This window comes from Engraulis encrasicolus, chromosome 19, assembly GCF_034702125.1.
Source record: "Engraulis encrasicolus isolate BLACKSEA-1 chromosome 19, IST_EnEncr_1.0, whole genome shotgun sequence".
Taxonomy (NCBI): Eukaryota; Metazoa; Chordata; class Actinopteri; order Clupeiformes; family Engraulidae; genus Engraulis; species Engraulis encrasicolus.
In genome coordinates this window covers 4,532,516-4,545,015 of record NC_085875.1, presented here as the reverse complement: position 1 = coordinate 4,545,015, position 12,500 = coordinate 4,532,516, and the positions used below count along the sequence as shown (strand labels likewise).

Here is a 12,500-nt window from a genome sequence, read left to right as displayed (position 1 = left end):
TATAAAGAAACTGTGACTCTGGGCGGGAGTATTCATGGCATTGCCCGTACACACGGAGCCATCGCCATGGTGATTTCACACACATAGCCATGCTTATTTACACACACACATTCCCACTCTGGGACTTGAGTGTATGCACGCACCAACGCACGCACGCGTGTGCACACAGTATAGGTAATACTGCTATTGTAGGACTTATTTGTTCATTAATTTCAGCCAAACTCTTGCATATTGTAGCGTTACATTTCTATAGAATATTGACACAGGTATACGGTACATAATATAAGGTTAATATTATATAAGACAATGCTAACTTCACTAACTCCTCTTGCGTGCTATCTGTCAATGCCTCTTGTTGACTGTACACTCCTTCCACCAAGTCAGGCTTGGGTGACTTATTCTTTGGCCTGAAAAAAACACAGACCATTGTGGCCCTTCACAAACACACACAAAACATCTGCTGGATGACGATTGTTAAAACAGAATGGAGTGGCAATAGGGCAGCACCACCATTAAACCAAAAGTGCTTATCCACTAAGTACGCCACCTCACACCTCGTGAGGCGCACTAACGTAATGACGGAATATAACGGAAATATTTTGAAAGGTCTGTCGCTAAATGTGTTTTATTGTGCAGTTGTAATAAAGGTTTGACATTGGGCAGCTGAAATGTGACACCGAAAAAAAATGTGTCACTTAAAAAAGTAGGGCAGCAATAAATGGGTATCAATCTGTGGTTAGAGGTTTGTTTAGAGCAGTGGTTCTTAACCTGGGGTGCGGGCACCCCCTGGGGGTGCGCCAGAGATTTCAGGGGGTGCGCGGGATTTTGATTATGTTGAGGTTGCGACCAAAATTCTGCTTGCGAACATTATATTTAGGCCAATTAAAGACAAAATTAAAACATGTTTGGTCCCCATTTAAAGAAATTAAGGTATTGATTTATGTCCCAAGCAAGAATCACTGCAATTAATCACTTAAAATCATTTTTATTACGTATACACATGTAGAAGTTTGGGTTGGGGGTCCGCGGCTTGTCTTCGGCACAGGTAAGGGGGTGCGTTAAGAAAAAAAAGATTAAGAACCACTGGTTTAGAGGACACGTCTCCTCCATAGCCACTGTAACCTATATTTCCCCTCCAGGAAAAAATGTTCCATTAATCCATCCCAGTCCTGCTACACAACTTTAAGACATCTTTAGTGCTGCTATATTAGGGACCAGCCAATCCTTGTCTACTTCCATTGTACCTGTCTAAATCCACTTTATCCATAGACTTTACGTATGAATGTGAGTTGCGTATGTATGCGAGTGTACCTGGAAATACACTGAGCTCTTGAATACAGAAAACACAGACCTGCGTGAAGCTGCCCCCCCCCTCAGACCCAAAATGCTGAAATAACACTGTAGATTGTATGTGCTATGTTTGTGTGGGATAGTGCAGTAAAAAACATAGTTTGTGGTATTGTGTGTATTGTGAGTAATTTAAATACTCATACTTTTAATACATTTTTCTGACTTTGACGTCGGTAATTTGTTTGTGCTCATTTGTGCTGTGAAAATGAACGCTTCAATTTCTTATTTTGTAAAGTTACAGCCGTTTTATTTGATTATTTTGCTATTATTATGCTATTATTTTATTAATAGCACAAACGTTTTTTTTTTCAGTACTGTCCGGAACAAACATAGCACATAAAATATGCGGTATTATTTCAGCATTTTGGGTCTCAAGGAGGGCCAGCTTCACGCAGGTAAAACACAGCCAGGGCCTGCCCATCCTCATGAAATTTCACGTCATGGTAGTCTGGCAAACCGAGCTACCTAAAAAGCTTTGTTAACCCTTAGGAATAGGAACCAATGAAAACCTGGCATTTCAAATGTCACCAGGTGTGATTGGTTAAAGCGTTGTTCAGTAGCAACCAGAGACATTTCGAAAGGCCGTAGTTAGCCAGTCTTTTCCGAACGGAATTACTATAGCAGATAATGGCCAAACCAAACTCTCAATCACAGTTGAAAAGGTTGCGATATCCAGGCTAGAAAAAACACAGAAAGCAGAAACGAAACTGTGAAGGTGCTGTAAAAGGATTCATTGAATCATATCAAAACATAGACAAGTACAATGTTTATGAAGGAGGGTGTAAAATAAAGGCTAAATAAAATAAAATATTACATTATTAAATAAGTTTTTTTTTTTGCTAAGATTTGTACAGACAGCAGTAATACCATAGATATCTACAGCGCAGACATACAGCAATGTAAACTACTTTTGATCTACCAAAAGTGGTTCAAACAGAGAGGAGAAGTCGAAAAACAATGAACAGCGGTCTAAAAAAAACAACCAAAGTCTCTCAAATAACTCCCATTGGTAGTGGGTTTCAATCTTGAGAGCCATGTCGTGGGGTGACTTGGCTAGTCTATGGACCAAAAGCCTGCAAGCTCTCTGGAGACCATACATTAGACCACACTTTGGCTCCAGTCTCCCGAGTTTCCATCAATCCATCACCCCTGTCAGAAACACTCTTTCTGACCTAATGCAAGGCAACACAGCATATGTCTGTGTGGACCAGTATTGCCTGTGTGGTACTTACTTACTTACTACTACAACAGTGGAAAACTTATCCATAATGTACATGTAATGTCTATGGAAAAGTACCACAAAGTAAGCTATTCACAGAATGTCCGTAATGTTCTTATTAGACTACACTAACGCTATTACTACACATGTTAGTTTAGGCTACTCCATAGAAACCTACAGAGACTTGGGAAAGTGTGGTCATGTGAAACTACGACATTTTTCATTTCTTCCCTAAAGTGCTAATTGTACACATCACTCGGACACATAGACCTTTCACTGTGATGCCGACAAACTATAACTAATAATAATAAAGTAGTTGGTAATTACTAATTCTGGCAATGTAGCCTACATACACTCTTACAGGTTTGGGACACCTCTTGTACCTGTGTAATATGAACATGCTACAAAAAGTAATGCTACCATTTGTATTTAGACCAGTTGCTACTGTTTCACTAAGACAGGACGAACACACTTATGACCAGAAGTGATGGGCCACCATCCAATCCAAGTTACAATCCAATGCCACATATTCCAAAGGACCGGGTTTCACCAGTCCGATTCAACCAGGTGACCATTCAAACAGGCAATCACTTGGTTGATTTAGACAGGTTAAGACAGGTCATTTGTAATATGCAGTACTGGGTTGTAGGTAATGCTTTCAGGCTACCCCTCCCTTGTGACCAGGCGGTGGCAGGAAGAGGGGCTGTGTGGCTGGTTCAAGGTGCTGTGAGTGTGTGCCAGTCAGCCACGACCTTCTCAGGATTGGCCATGGTGTCCCTCCACTGCTCCACCGCTGTGGGCGAGGGGCTGCTGAAGCCCAGATGCACCTGCAAAACATGACAAGATGTTCAGTCATCATCTGCTGGCAAAAAAATGGTCAATTACGATTTTTTGTTGTTGCGTAACAGGACTGAAATGTTTGTAGAACCCCAACTTGGACCAAGTTTTCCTATACCAAGATTTACTTAAAGTGATACTGTCCCATTTTTGGAAATGTGTTCATATTACACATCCCCTTGAGTTAAATAATTGAGTTTTACCTTTCTCCTGTACTTTCAACCGTTCTCTGAGTATGGCAGTGCAAATTTTACCTCCATGCTAGCAGTTAACATTGAGTCCTATGAGACCAGCTGGCGGCTAACTGGTCTCATAGGCTCAATGTTAACTGCTAGCTAGGAGGTAAAATTTGCACTGCCGTACTCAGAGAAAGGTTGAAAGTACAGGAGAAAGATAAAACTCAATTATTTAACTCAAGGGGATGTGTAATATGAGCTTATTTCCAAAAATGGGACAGTATCACTTTAAGTGTGATCTAGTCCCTATGTTGTTTGACATTCCCTGTTGTTAGAGTGCTGTGTTGAAGGAAACAAAGAAAGCATATTTGGTGTTTGGGATATTATACAGGAGTATTCTAGAAGTTTACATGTTGCTGTATATTTAAACTTCTCAATGCTGGTCCCTACTGTGCATCTGTTAGCATGAATGGCTTTATACACAATAAACAGTAGGCACTGGCTGCACAGCTCCAAATCTTAATCTTAAATACTTCTGTGCAAGAAAGTCGGCAGGGAGGGACAAAGGGGTCAGCTGGCCTGGGCCCAGGGAAAGGGGGCCTAAATATTGCATCCTCATTACATTGTACGTATTGGGTGTAGGGGCCTTTCAAATGACTATATATGTCCATGGCCTGACCAAAGCTGGCAGCCGCTTCTGTGTACATCTGCGTCCATAACGCACAACAAAAAATGCTCACCTGTCCGAGGAACTGCCTGCGCCTGACGGAGGTGCGGCTGTAGAGTTTGGCGCAGAGGTGGAAGGAGTCGTCATGAGCCCTGAGAGGGAAGAGGAGGCTCTCGCTCCACTGCACCTGGCCTCCCGCCATCTTGAGGGCTCGCGTCTTCTTCTTGGTGACCAGCAGGTCCTGCGAGTGCAGCTCAGCCTTGATGAAGAAACCTGTTGGCCCAGAACACACAACACAGTCAATGACAGATTACTACAGTGGTTCTTAACCTGGGGTGCGGGCACCCCATGGGGGTGCGCCAGAGATTCCAGGGGGTGCACAGAATTTTGTTTGTGTTGAGGTTGTGACCAAAATTATGCTTGCAAACATTATACTTAGATCAAATTAAGAACAAATTATAACATGTTATGGTCCCCATTTTAAGTCATTAAGGTATTGATTAATGTCTCAAGCAAGAATCATTGCGATTAATCACTGAAAACATTTTTTAGTGCATATACACGTGCAGAACTTTGTGCTGGGGGTGCGTGGCTTGTCTTCGGCACAGGAAAGGGGGTGCGTTAAAGGACCAGTTCAGTCAATTTCAATATGCTGTTGTATTGCTCACGCTACCCTTGACTTGTCAGTACCCAGTGATGCCACATTTTTCGGCTCAGCCCTTTCCGAGATATGAGCTATTCTAAAGGGGGCAGCATTTGTTTGCTTTTTTTTTTTTTTTTTTTTTTAAATAACATAGGCCTACTACAAATATTTTCGCAAAAGGTACCACTGTTTGCTAGTTGTCTGCTGATGTTGTATAACCTTTTGGATGTTTTTGGGGAATAAATAAAAATGTTTTTTTGAAATGTAAACAAAGCGCTGCCCCCATTACAATGACCAGGATCTCGGAAAAGGCTGTAGAAGAAAAAAAAACAATCTCAGGTACTGACAAGTCCAAGGTAGTGTGAGCATTACAACTGCATGTTGAAATTGACTGAACTGGTCCTTTAAGTAAAAAAGGTTAAGAACCACTGGATTACTACACAGGCCTACTGGGTCTAGACACAGGGGCCCAACAAACAAAGGTGCCCTTAACACATTGATGCTGGATGTCCAATGTTGCATTGTGCAACATTGGCCCTGGCGCCTGGAGCTGCATGACGCAACATTCAGGCTCATGAGATTTGAGACAATTTTATTAAAAATCTTGGTATGTTAGAGCTGAATGAACACATTCTAATGCAAGATGAGGGTCTTAGCATTTAAATGCAACTGCTTCAGAGGCTGAGATATTTAGGTTTGCATAGGCTGAGAGAGGGCAACTTTTCTTTAAAAGGGCTTAGGCATTCAGCAGTCTTTTTTGCAGGTGCTTTAGGGATCAATGGGTTAAACCCAAGCCTCTATATTTCCATTCGCATATTGCGTTAAAATTGGACTTGTAACAACTATATTTTCAAATATCACTGTGGGAAAAAACTCTGAACCTCCAACAATATATGGTCTGTCATATCTGGCCAAAATTCATGACATTTTTTGGAAACTATCAACACCTATATGGGGACTTTCTTGTTTCTGTCCCAGGGGCCCAAGGAGTCCTAATACGTCCCTGCACACACAGCAGGTGAGCACGACGACGACAGCAACGACAGCTGCGATATACAGGAAACAAGTTCTTGACTATACAAGACAAATGTTATCAAAAAGATGGTTATCAATCAAAGTAACATTTTGTCTGCGTGTTTTGTGGGAAATGTATCACGATAAAATCTGTTACCGTCATGGTGTAGTAAAAGACGTGATATACATCTGGTCTACGAGGTCATAAACCACTGCCCATGTGTGAACTGTCAGACTTGTGACTTGTGGGCAGGAGAAAAAAAAAATCTATTTTAAAAAGTTTGCCATTTCACCTTTGCTCTCAAGAGAAGTGATTTCACTCTAATTCCAATTTGCTCATCTACTGCAGATGACTGAACAGCTGTGCTTAATAGGATCAACTGGTCTAGTAAATTGGCTGAAAGAAAATATGTACCAAAACAAAATCTGTGCCTTTGGAGTTGCTGTGTAGGTGCATACGCTCCAATTCTGAGTGAGTCTTCTGGCTTCATACAAACAAAGGACTTCCATTTAATAAGTTAACCACTTACCCATTCAGTTTACATATCCATAGGTAGGTGACTGCCTTTCTGGAATACACACCCTGTGGTGTGGTGTTGTGTGTGGTAGTTTTGTCAGTGGACGTGGAAGGAGGTTGTGTGTAAGACAGTTTGGTGTGAATTTGGTTTACGGCTGTTAACTACATTTGTAGCAACAGTTCTCATATTGACCTACTATAACAGGCACGTTTTGAAGGATAACCAACGAGTAAATAATTGCAAGCCGCAAATTAAGCAGATGTGCAAAAGCATGTAAGCCCTTCCTCTCTCTCGCTCAATAATCCACACAAGCTTTGTGTGTGTGTGTGTGTGTGTGTGTGTGTGTGTGTGTGTGTGTGTTGTGTGTGTGCGTGCGTGCGTGCGCGCGTGGTACTCACTCTGAGTGAGGGGTAAGGAGGAGGAGGGCAGGTTGTGTGTGTGTGTGTGTGTGTGTGTGTGTGTGTGTGTGTGTGGTACTCACTCTGAGTGAGGGGTGAGGAGGAGGAGGGCAGGTTGTGTGTGTGTGTGTGTGTGTGTGTGTGTGTGTGTGTGTGTGTGTGTGTGTGTGTGTGTGTGTGTGTGTGTGTGTGTGTGTGTGGTACTCACTCTGAGTGAGGGGTGAGGAGGAGGAGGGCAGGTTTTGGGCCGAGCGGACCTGCAGCTGCATGCGGGCGTTGACGGGCTGGAAACAGGTGGCCAGGTGGAGCTCAGCATGACACGCCTAGAGGTCAGAGGTCAAGACGTCACAAGGTCACACTCAGGAACACGAGTAGCGCTGCTGTCAAATCCTGTAAGGACATCACTACACATGTTTCATGGCTACTAGGGATGATTGATGAACCCTTTCAAGCCTCTGTATTAACCGTATTGTCACCAAAATGGTCATGATCATGTCTTAAAGGTAGTGTATGTGATGCGCGCACATCCAGTAGAACAGGTGCTGGATCAAAACAAACGTGTGTAAAGGAAGAAAGGAAATCCGCACACTGTTGCTGCTCACCGATTTATTAGAACACCTATACACCTGACGAAGACCGCCTGAGGTCGAAACGTTGTGTTCTAATCAATCGGTGAGCAGCAACAGTGTGCGGATTTCCTTTCTTCCTTTACGCATGTCTTAAAGGTAGTGCACCATCCTACGTACTTACGCCAAGACACTTGGCTCCGCACTACGTCTGGTACCTGTCTTCTGTGGAGCGATGTTGACCGGTAGGATTTGCGCCGGTTTTCTGACAAACGGTCCTACATTGTAATTTTATCCTACGGTAGGATGTTCTGTCAGACATGTCTGTTAAACGGTCCTACATCGCCATAGATAGACGTCAGACATGTCTGTTCAACAACGTACAAGTTAAATCCTAATTTTTCTGAAAATGTCCTTCCTGCTTCCTGCATTCCCATCAGATCAAACAAAGTCCAGACCATACGAAATGGAAATGGTAGTATTATGGGATGGTCAGGACCAGGCTATCTTGAAGGTACACTGTGCAGGAAATGGTCAAAAAAGGTACTGCAACTATGTTGCTCATTGAAACTGGGTTGCCTATTGCCAAATTTGATATTTTCATGAACGTTTACTAAGTAATAAACTAACATTTTCTAGTATGGCCCAAGTGCAGTCATTTTTGCAGCTAAAAATGGCTATTTCTGGAAATTCTGGAGAAGATCCCCCTTTTCATGTGTGATAAGTGCAATTTTTCCAGTCATAATGAATACTTAGAATTTGATGGTGGTGGTAAGTATTCATGAAAAAGGTAACATTAGTGAATCGGTAGCATGGATTCTGGAAATAAACAACAACAATTCTTACACAGTGTACCTTTAATCTTATGACTTAAAAGACAATTGATGAGTAGAAAGACCTGTCACCCATGAATCCCTTCAACCTGAACATTTAAAGCCCCACTGAGATAACTTTTTTTCTTTCAGTCGTCCTAGAGGTTGGAAGCAATCGTCTGGGCAACGTTCATGTGTTCATTAGCTAATAATAATACTTCACAAAAGGGTTGGTTATATGTATGTGGCAGAGGGTTTACTTTCACATGTGTTAGAACGCAGCCTCTGGTTATGAATTCATTCATCAACAGCAAAAGGCACTTGAGCTACCCATTACGTAGATAACAGAGGGCACTTAAATCTGAGAACAAGGAGTTAAGTTAGCAGCAGTATCAGCCGGCCGGCGAGACTGCCTTGATAAACACTCCGCCAGCTGAGATCAACCCAGTGGCCTCAAAAGCATCATTAGCGTCACACGTGTTCCGCACACGGCTATGTCTGACTTAAAATAAACACAACTAATCACATCTACAGACCGGTAAATGAATGTAAACCCAAATACATTGTTAACGGTGCAAGGCACGTTCATAAATAACAGGCTGAACGACTGAACGAAGCCTTTGGTAGCTCAAGAGCCGGGATGGAAGAAAGGCAGAGAGGGTGAAGCCTCCTGCTGAGAACAAAGTGATGATTCACCCACCAATTTCTGGGCCGCGGCAGAGAGGCCATTCCTTACCACTCTGCTATTTTCACTTCGTCTCGCTGCCATTACCAAGGAAATCTCTCGCCATTTGGACTCGAGACTTGTCATTATTAACAAAATCTCTCACTTCAATACCTGGTCTGACCTACATTTCCATGTCCAGCAGTAATAGAAGAGCTTGAAGCTGACACGTGACTCATGCACAGTTGACTGCAGACTAGGGAAATGTTTTTTTAAAAAGGTCTTGCATTTGCGGCTCTTATCTTTCCACTATATTTCATGTCTTGTTGATTACATTTGCATTCCTATACAGATGGCTGATGCACTGTGTGTGTTGTGAACCTGTTGTGCTATGGTTTCCTGATGGGAAATCACCACACCATGCAACACCTGGTGAGCCATGATTGCTACAGCCTGTTCCAGTACCAGTAATGTGCCATGTTTAGCAAAAGGTAAACAGTAGTTTTACGAGTATCATTTAAAAGCACTACGATTTGATAGATGGAGGGAGATCAAATATGGCTCGGTTCCTGTACACGGCCACTGGGTTTCGATTGTTATCCGTGAGTGTGGGTAGTTGGTTCCTCCACTGTGGTGGCATTCCCACCATAATCTTATCACCAAATGTTGGTGATAGTCCAAGATCAAAAGCTAATTGCAATATACCAAGGGCAAGTTTTACAATCACCTATTGGCACAACACTTGAATAATATTTGGCATGCAACTTTTATAATATGCATGGGCAATAACTGTGTAATAAAGCATTGTAGCTTTTATCTGGCAGTAGTGTCAGAGTGAAGTACAGCTTGTTATCCTACTGATTTTTATCTTTATTAAAGAAAACAACAATCTTATATTCATCACTCATTCATCATTTTTTCTCCTATGTAGGAGATAACATGAAGAATTCCTCATTTGAAGGAGCATCCTACCTACACACATTCAATTCCTAAGACAAGTGTCCAATCAAGTCCGATACAAATCCAGTTTATGTTTAATATAGACCTTACAACAATCCCATACTGTATTTTGTTTCTTAGAGAATTTGATGTCAAGTCAGCAGGCCTACCTCATTTATCATTTTATTTTATTTACTTCATTTATTCATTTTGAAGGTAAGACTGGCGTCAGATTTCTAATTCTGGATATACTGAGCACTGACCTCCAAATACAACAAATGCTCTTCACACACCCACTCAGCATTAACCCCCAAGACAGGTCTCAACTTCCACGACACCAAGTCTATCCAGATAAACAGCAGGAAATGAGTGTTTTTCTAAAGGCACACCACACACACTACAAAATGCTTCCACAGGAAGTCAGTTAGGGCTGAAATGACACCGAATTAACATGTTAATGGCCAGGACCGGTGGCCTGCCTGAGTGACTTTTTCCCAGTGACGTGACATTCCATGTCATGTATACTGTTACTAGGCAGCGGAAGCCCAACAAACACACATTTGTTGACCCAGAGAGGACGCACAAGAGCGTGACGTTGACGTTGTTCGGACAGAAGAACTGACCTACAGCATATACCTAGGGCTTGACACTGGCACCTGCCAACCGGCCAAATGCTGGTAAAACTTGGCTGTGGGTGGTAATCATTTCAGTGTCACTACTACTAGCCAATTTGCAGATAGCTCATTATTTGTTATCACATATCAGAATGGCTTATATTCTGCACTTTCCCCCCTTGCATATCAATTGTTTGCATTTAAGTTCAAGAAAAAGGTTAGTTTTCAGTTTCTATGAGTTATTTCCATGTAGAAAGCTGTGCTTTATCTTCTTGCTTTAGCACCTCATCTCCTGAGGTTAAATGTACAACATCATGATAAAGATGACATTGGGAAGTGACATTGGGAAACCATTTGCCACAGTGCCACACGGAAATGTCAGGCCCTGTGTGTACCACTTGTAAGATTGATGACTGTCAGCTTCATTAACAAATGACTGTTAACCGGCCCGATCCCACATTACATTGCAAGCCCTCTCAGAGTTAGCTTTCTCACTGTGCCAAGAGAAGTCTCCACCATAAAAAATGCAGTGTTAATTAAACAGTCAATTTAACATCTTCTAGATTGTATTTGGATACAGAGTACTCTATATAAGTGTTGAATTAACACTGCATTTGTTTAATGCGCATTTTGAACATCTGAACTTTAAGAAAGTGCCATGTGTCAATTCAAGACCTATTGAGTAGCACAGATCAGACAAAGCTTTTAGCTGTTGATTTGGGCTGGGACTGACATGAGCAGCAGTAAGGTAAATGGTCACTATGGCTCCATTCCGAGCTCCTCTGTTCTGTGCTCTGAATGAATAAGTGCGAGTGAGTATAGATATACAGCTAGACAGATCTGGTTTCAAATACCGCAGACTCACCCGGGACTTGGAGGGGGGCCTGAGCTGCAGCGAGTACTGGGCCTCCTCCGGGCTCAGCTGCCGCAGGGAGAGGACGCACTCGGCCAGCGTGCGCTTGCGCGGCGTGTGCAGGTGCAGCCTCAGCACCAGGGCGGAGTTGCGGAGCTGCTGCAGCGGCAGGGCGAAGACGAAGGTCTCCATGAACAAGGCATCCTGGGAGGACATGGAAGCAAAGCAGGAGCAGGAGAAGATAGCAGAAAGATGTTAGGATAGACAGCACACACTATAACAATTCAGCATTAATTCGACACTTGGAGAGTGCACTGGGACTAAATATACTAATAGAAGATGTAAAATGGACTCTGAACGTGTTGAATTAATACTGCATGTTTTTTACTGTGTAGACTAGACAGCTAAAAGCATGACGCATCCATTCAATCCGAATATGGCTGCTGGATCACAGCAAGGAAATAAAATAAACAAACAAACAAACAAAAAACAAAGAAATGTCGAAAATGTCACTATTAAAAACGCTATTGTTGTCATTCAAACTCAAGTGTAGCCTACTGGTGTATAAACGTGATGAAAGTAATCACTTTCCCCCAGACCAACGGATACAATCCAGCTTTTAAACCTGTTATCTATTTGAGTTATCTTTAAAGAAAATTCTTAAGAATGTAACACACAAGAAGTATCAATGTGAAAAAAGACAAACAGTATAAGCAGTCCGACTCCGAGAACTGATTATACAGTGACTGAAGGACATGTTGCATTGCAATACAAAATAAAAATGCAATACTCTCGTATTCTGGAACAAACAGTAGTATACTAAATTATTCTCCATGCCACCGGGAGTAGTAGTACTACATGGGACTTGAATCAGTTACGTCAACGGTTATTTTAGTCTCGTGTGTCTCTGCACACATGCTTATCGCCATGGCCTCGTATTCAGATGACAGCTTCATATAATTGCATTTGAATGTGTATAGTTATTTCTGTTGGTTACTAATAGGTTGTCATCAGGTAACACACAGTACTGAACTGAGGGACACCCAAAGAGCAGGGAGCAACTTAAACCACATTTTTGAGAAGTTGAATTGAAACATTTGGATAAATTAGATTGTATAATGTATGTACAGAGGGTGCACTATTCTGAGCCTAAAATTAGTACTTTGCACTGCTTTGCAGTGTTTTTCACAAACCAAACCGTTACTCCTGAGAAAAGCACAGCTGCATTTA

The 12,500-nt window shown here is 42.2% G+C and overlaps 1 protein-coding gene across 3 annotated transcripts in view; it reads right to left on the bottom strand.

The window, feature by feature from the left end:
- Positions 1-2,073: 2,073 nt before the first annotated feature.
- Positions 2,074-12,500, bottom strand: part of LOC134434858 (tandem C2 domains nuclear protein) — a 16,333-nt gene continuing 5,906 nt past the window's right edge. For all 3 annotated transcript variants that reach the window (XM_063183491.1, XM_063183490.1, XM_063183492.1), the window contains 4 exons: positions 11,283-11,474; positions 7,031-7,145; positions 4,323-4,522; positions 2,074-3,396 (listed from right to left, as the gene is read on the bottom strand). In XM_063183491.1, coding sequence (XP_063039561.1) covers positions 3,286-3,396; positions 4,323-4,522; positions 7,031-7,145; positions 11,283-11,474 — 618 coding nt within the window. In that variant the 3' untranslated portion in view covers positions 2,074-3,285. The remainder of the gene's footprint in view (positions 3,397-4,322; positions 4,523-7,030; positions 7,146-11,282; positions 11,475-12,500) is intronic.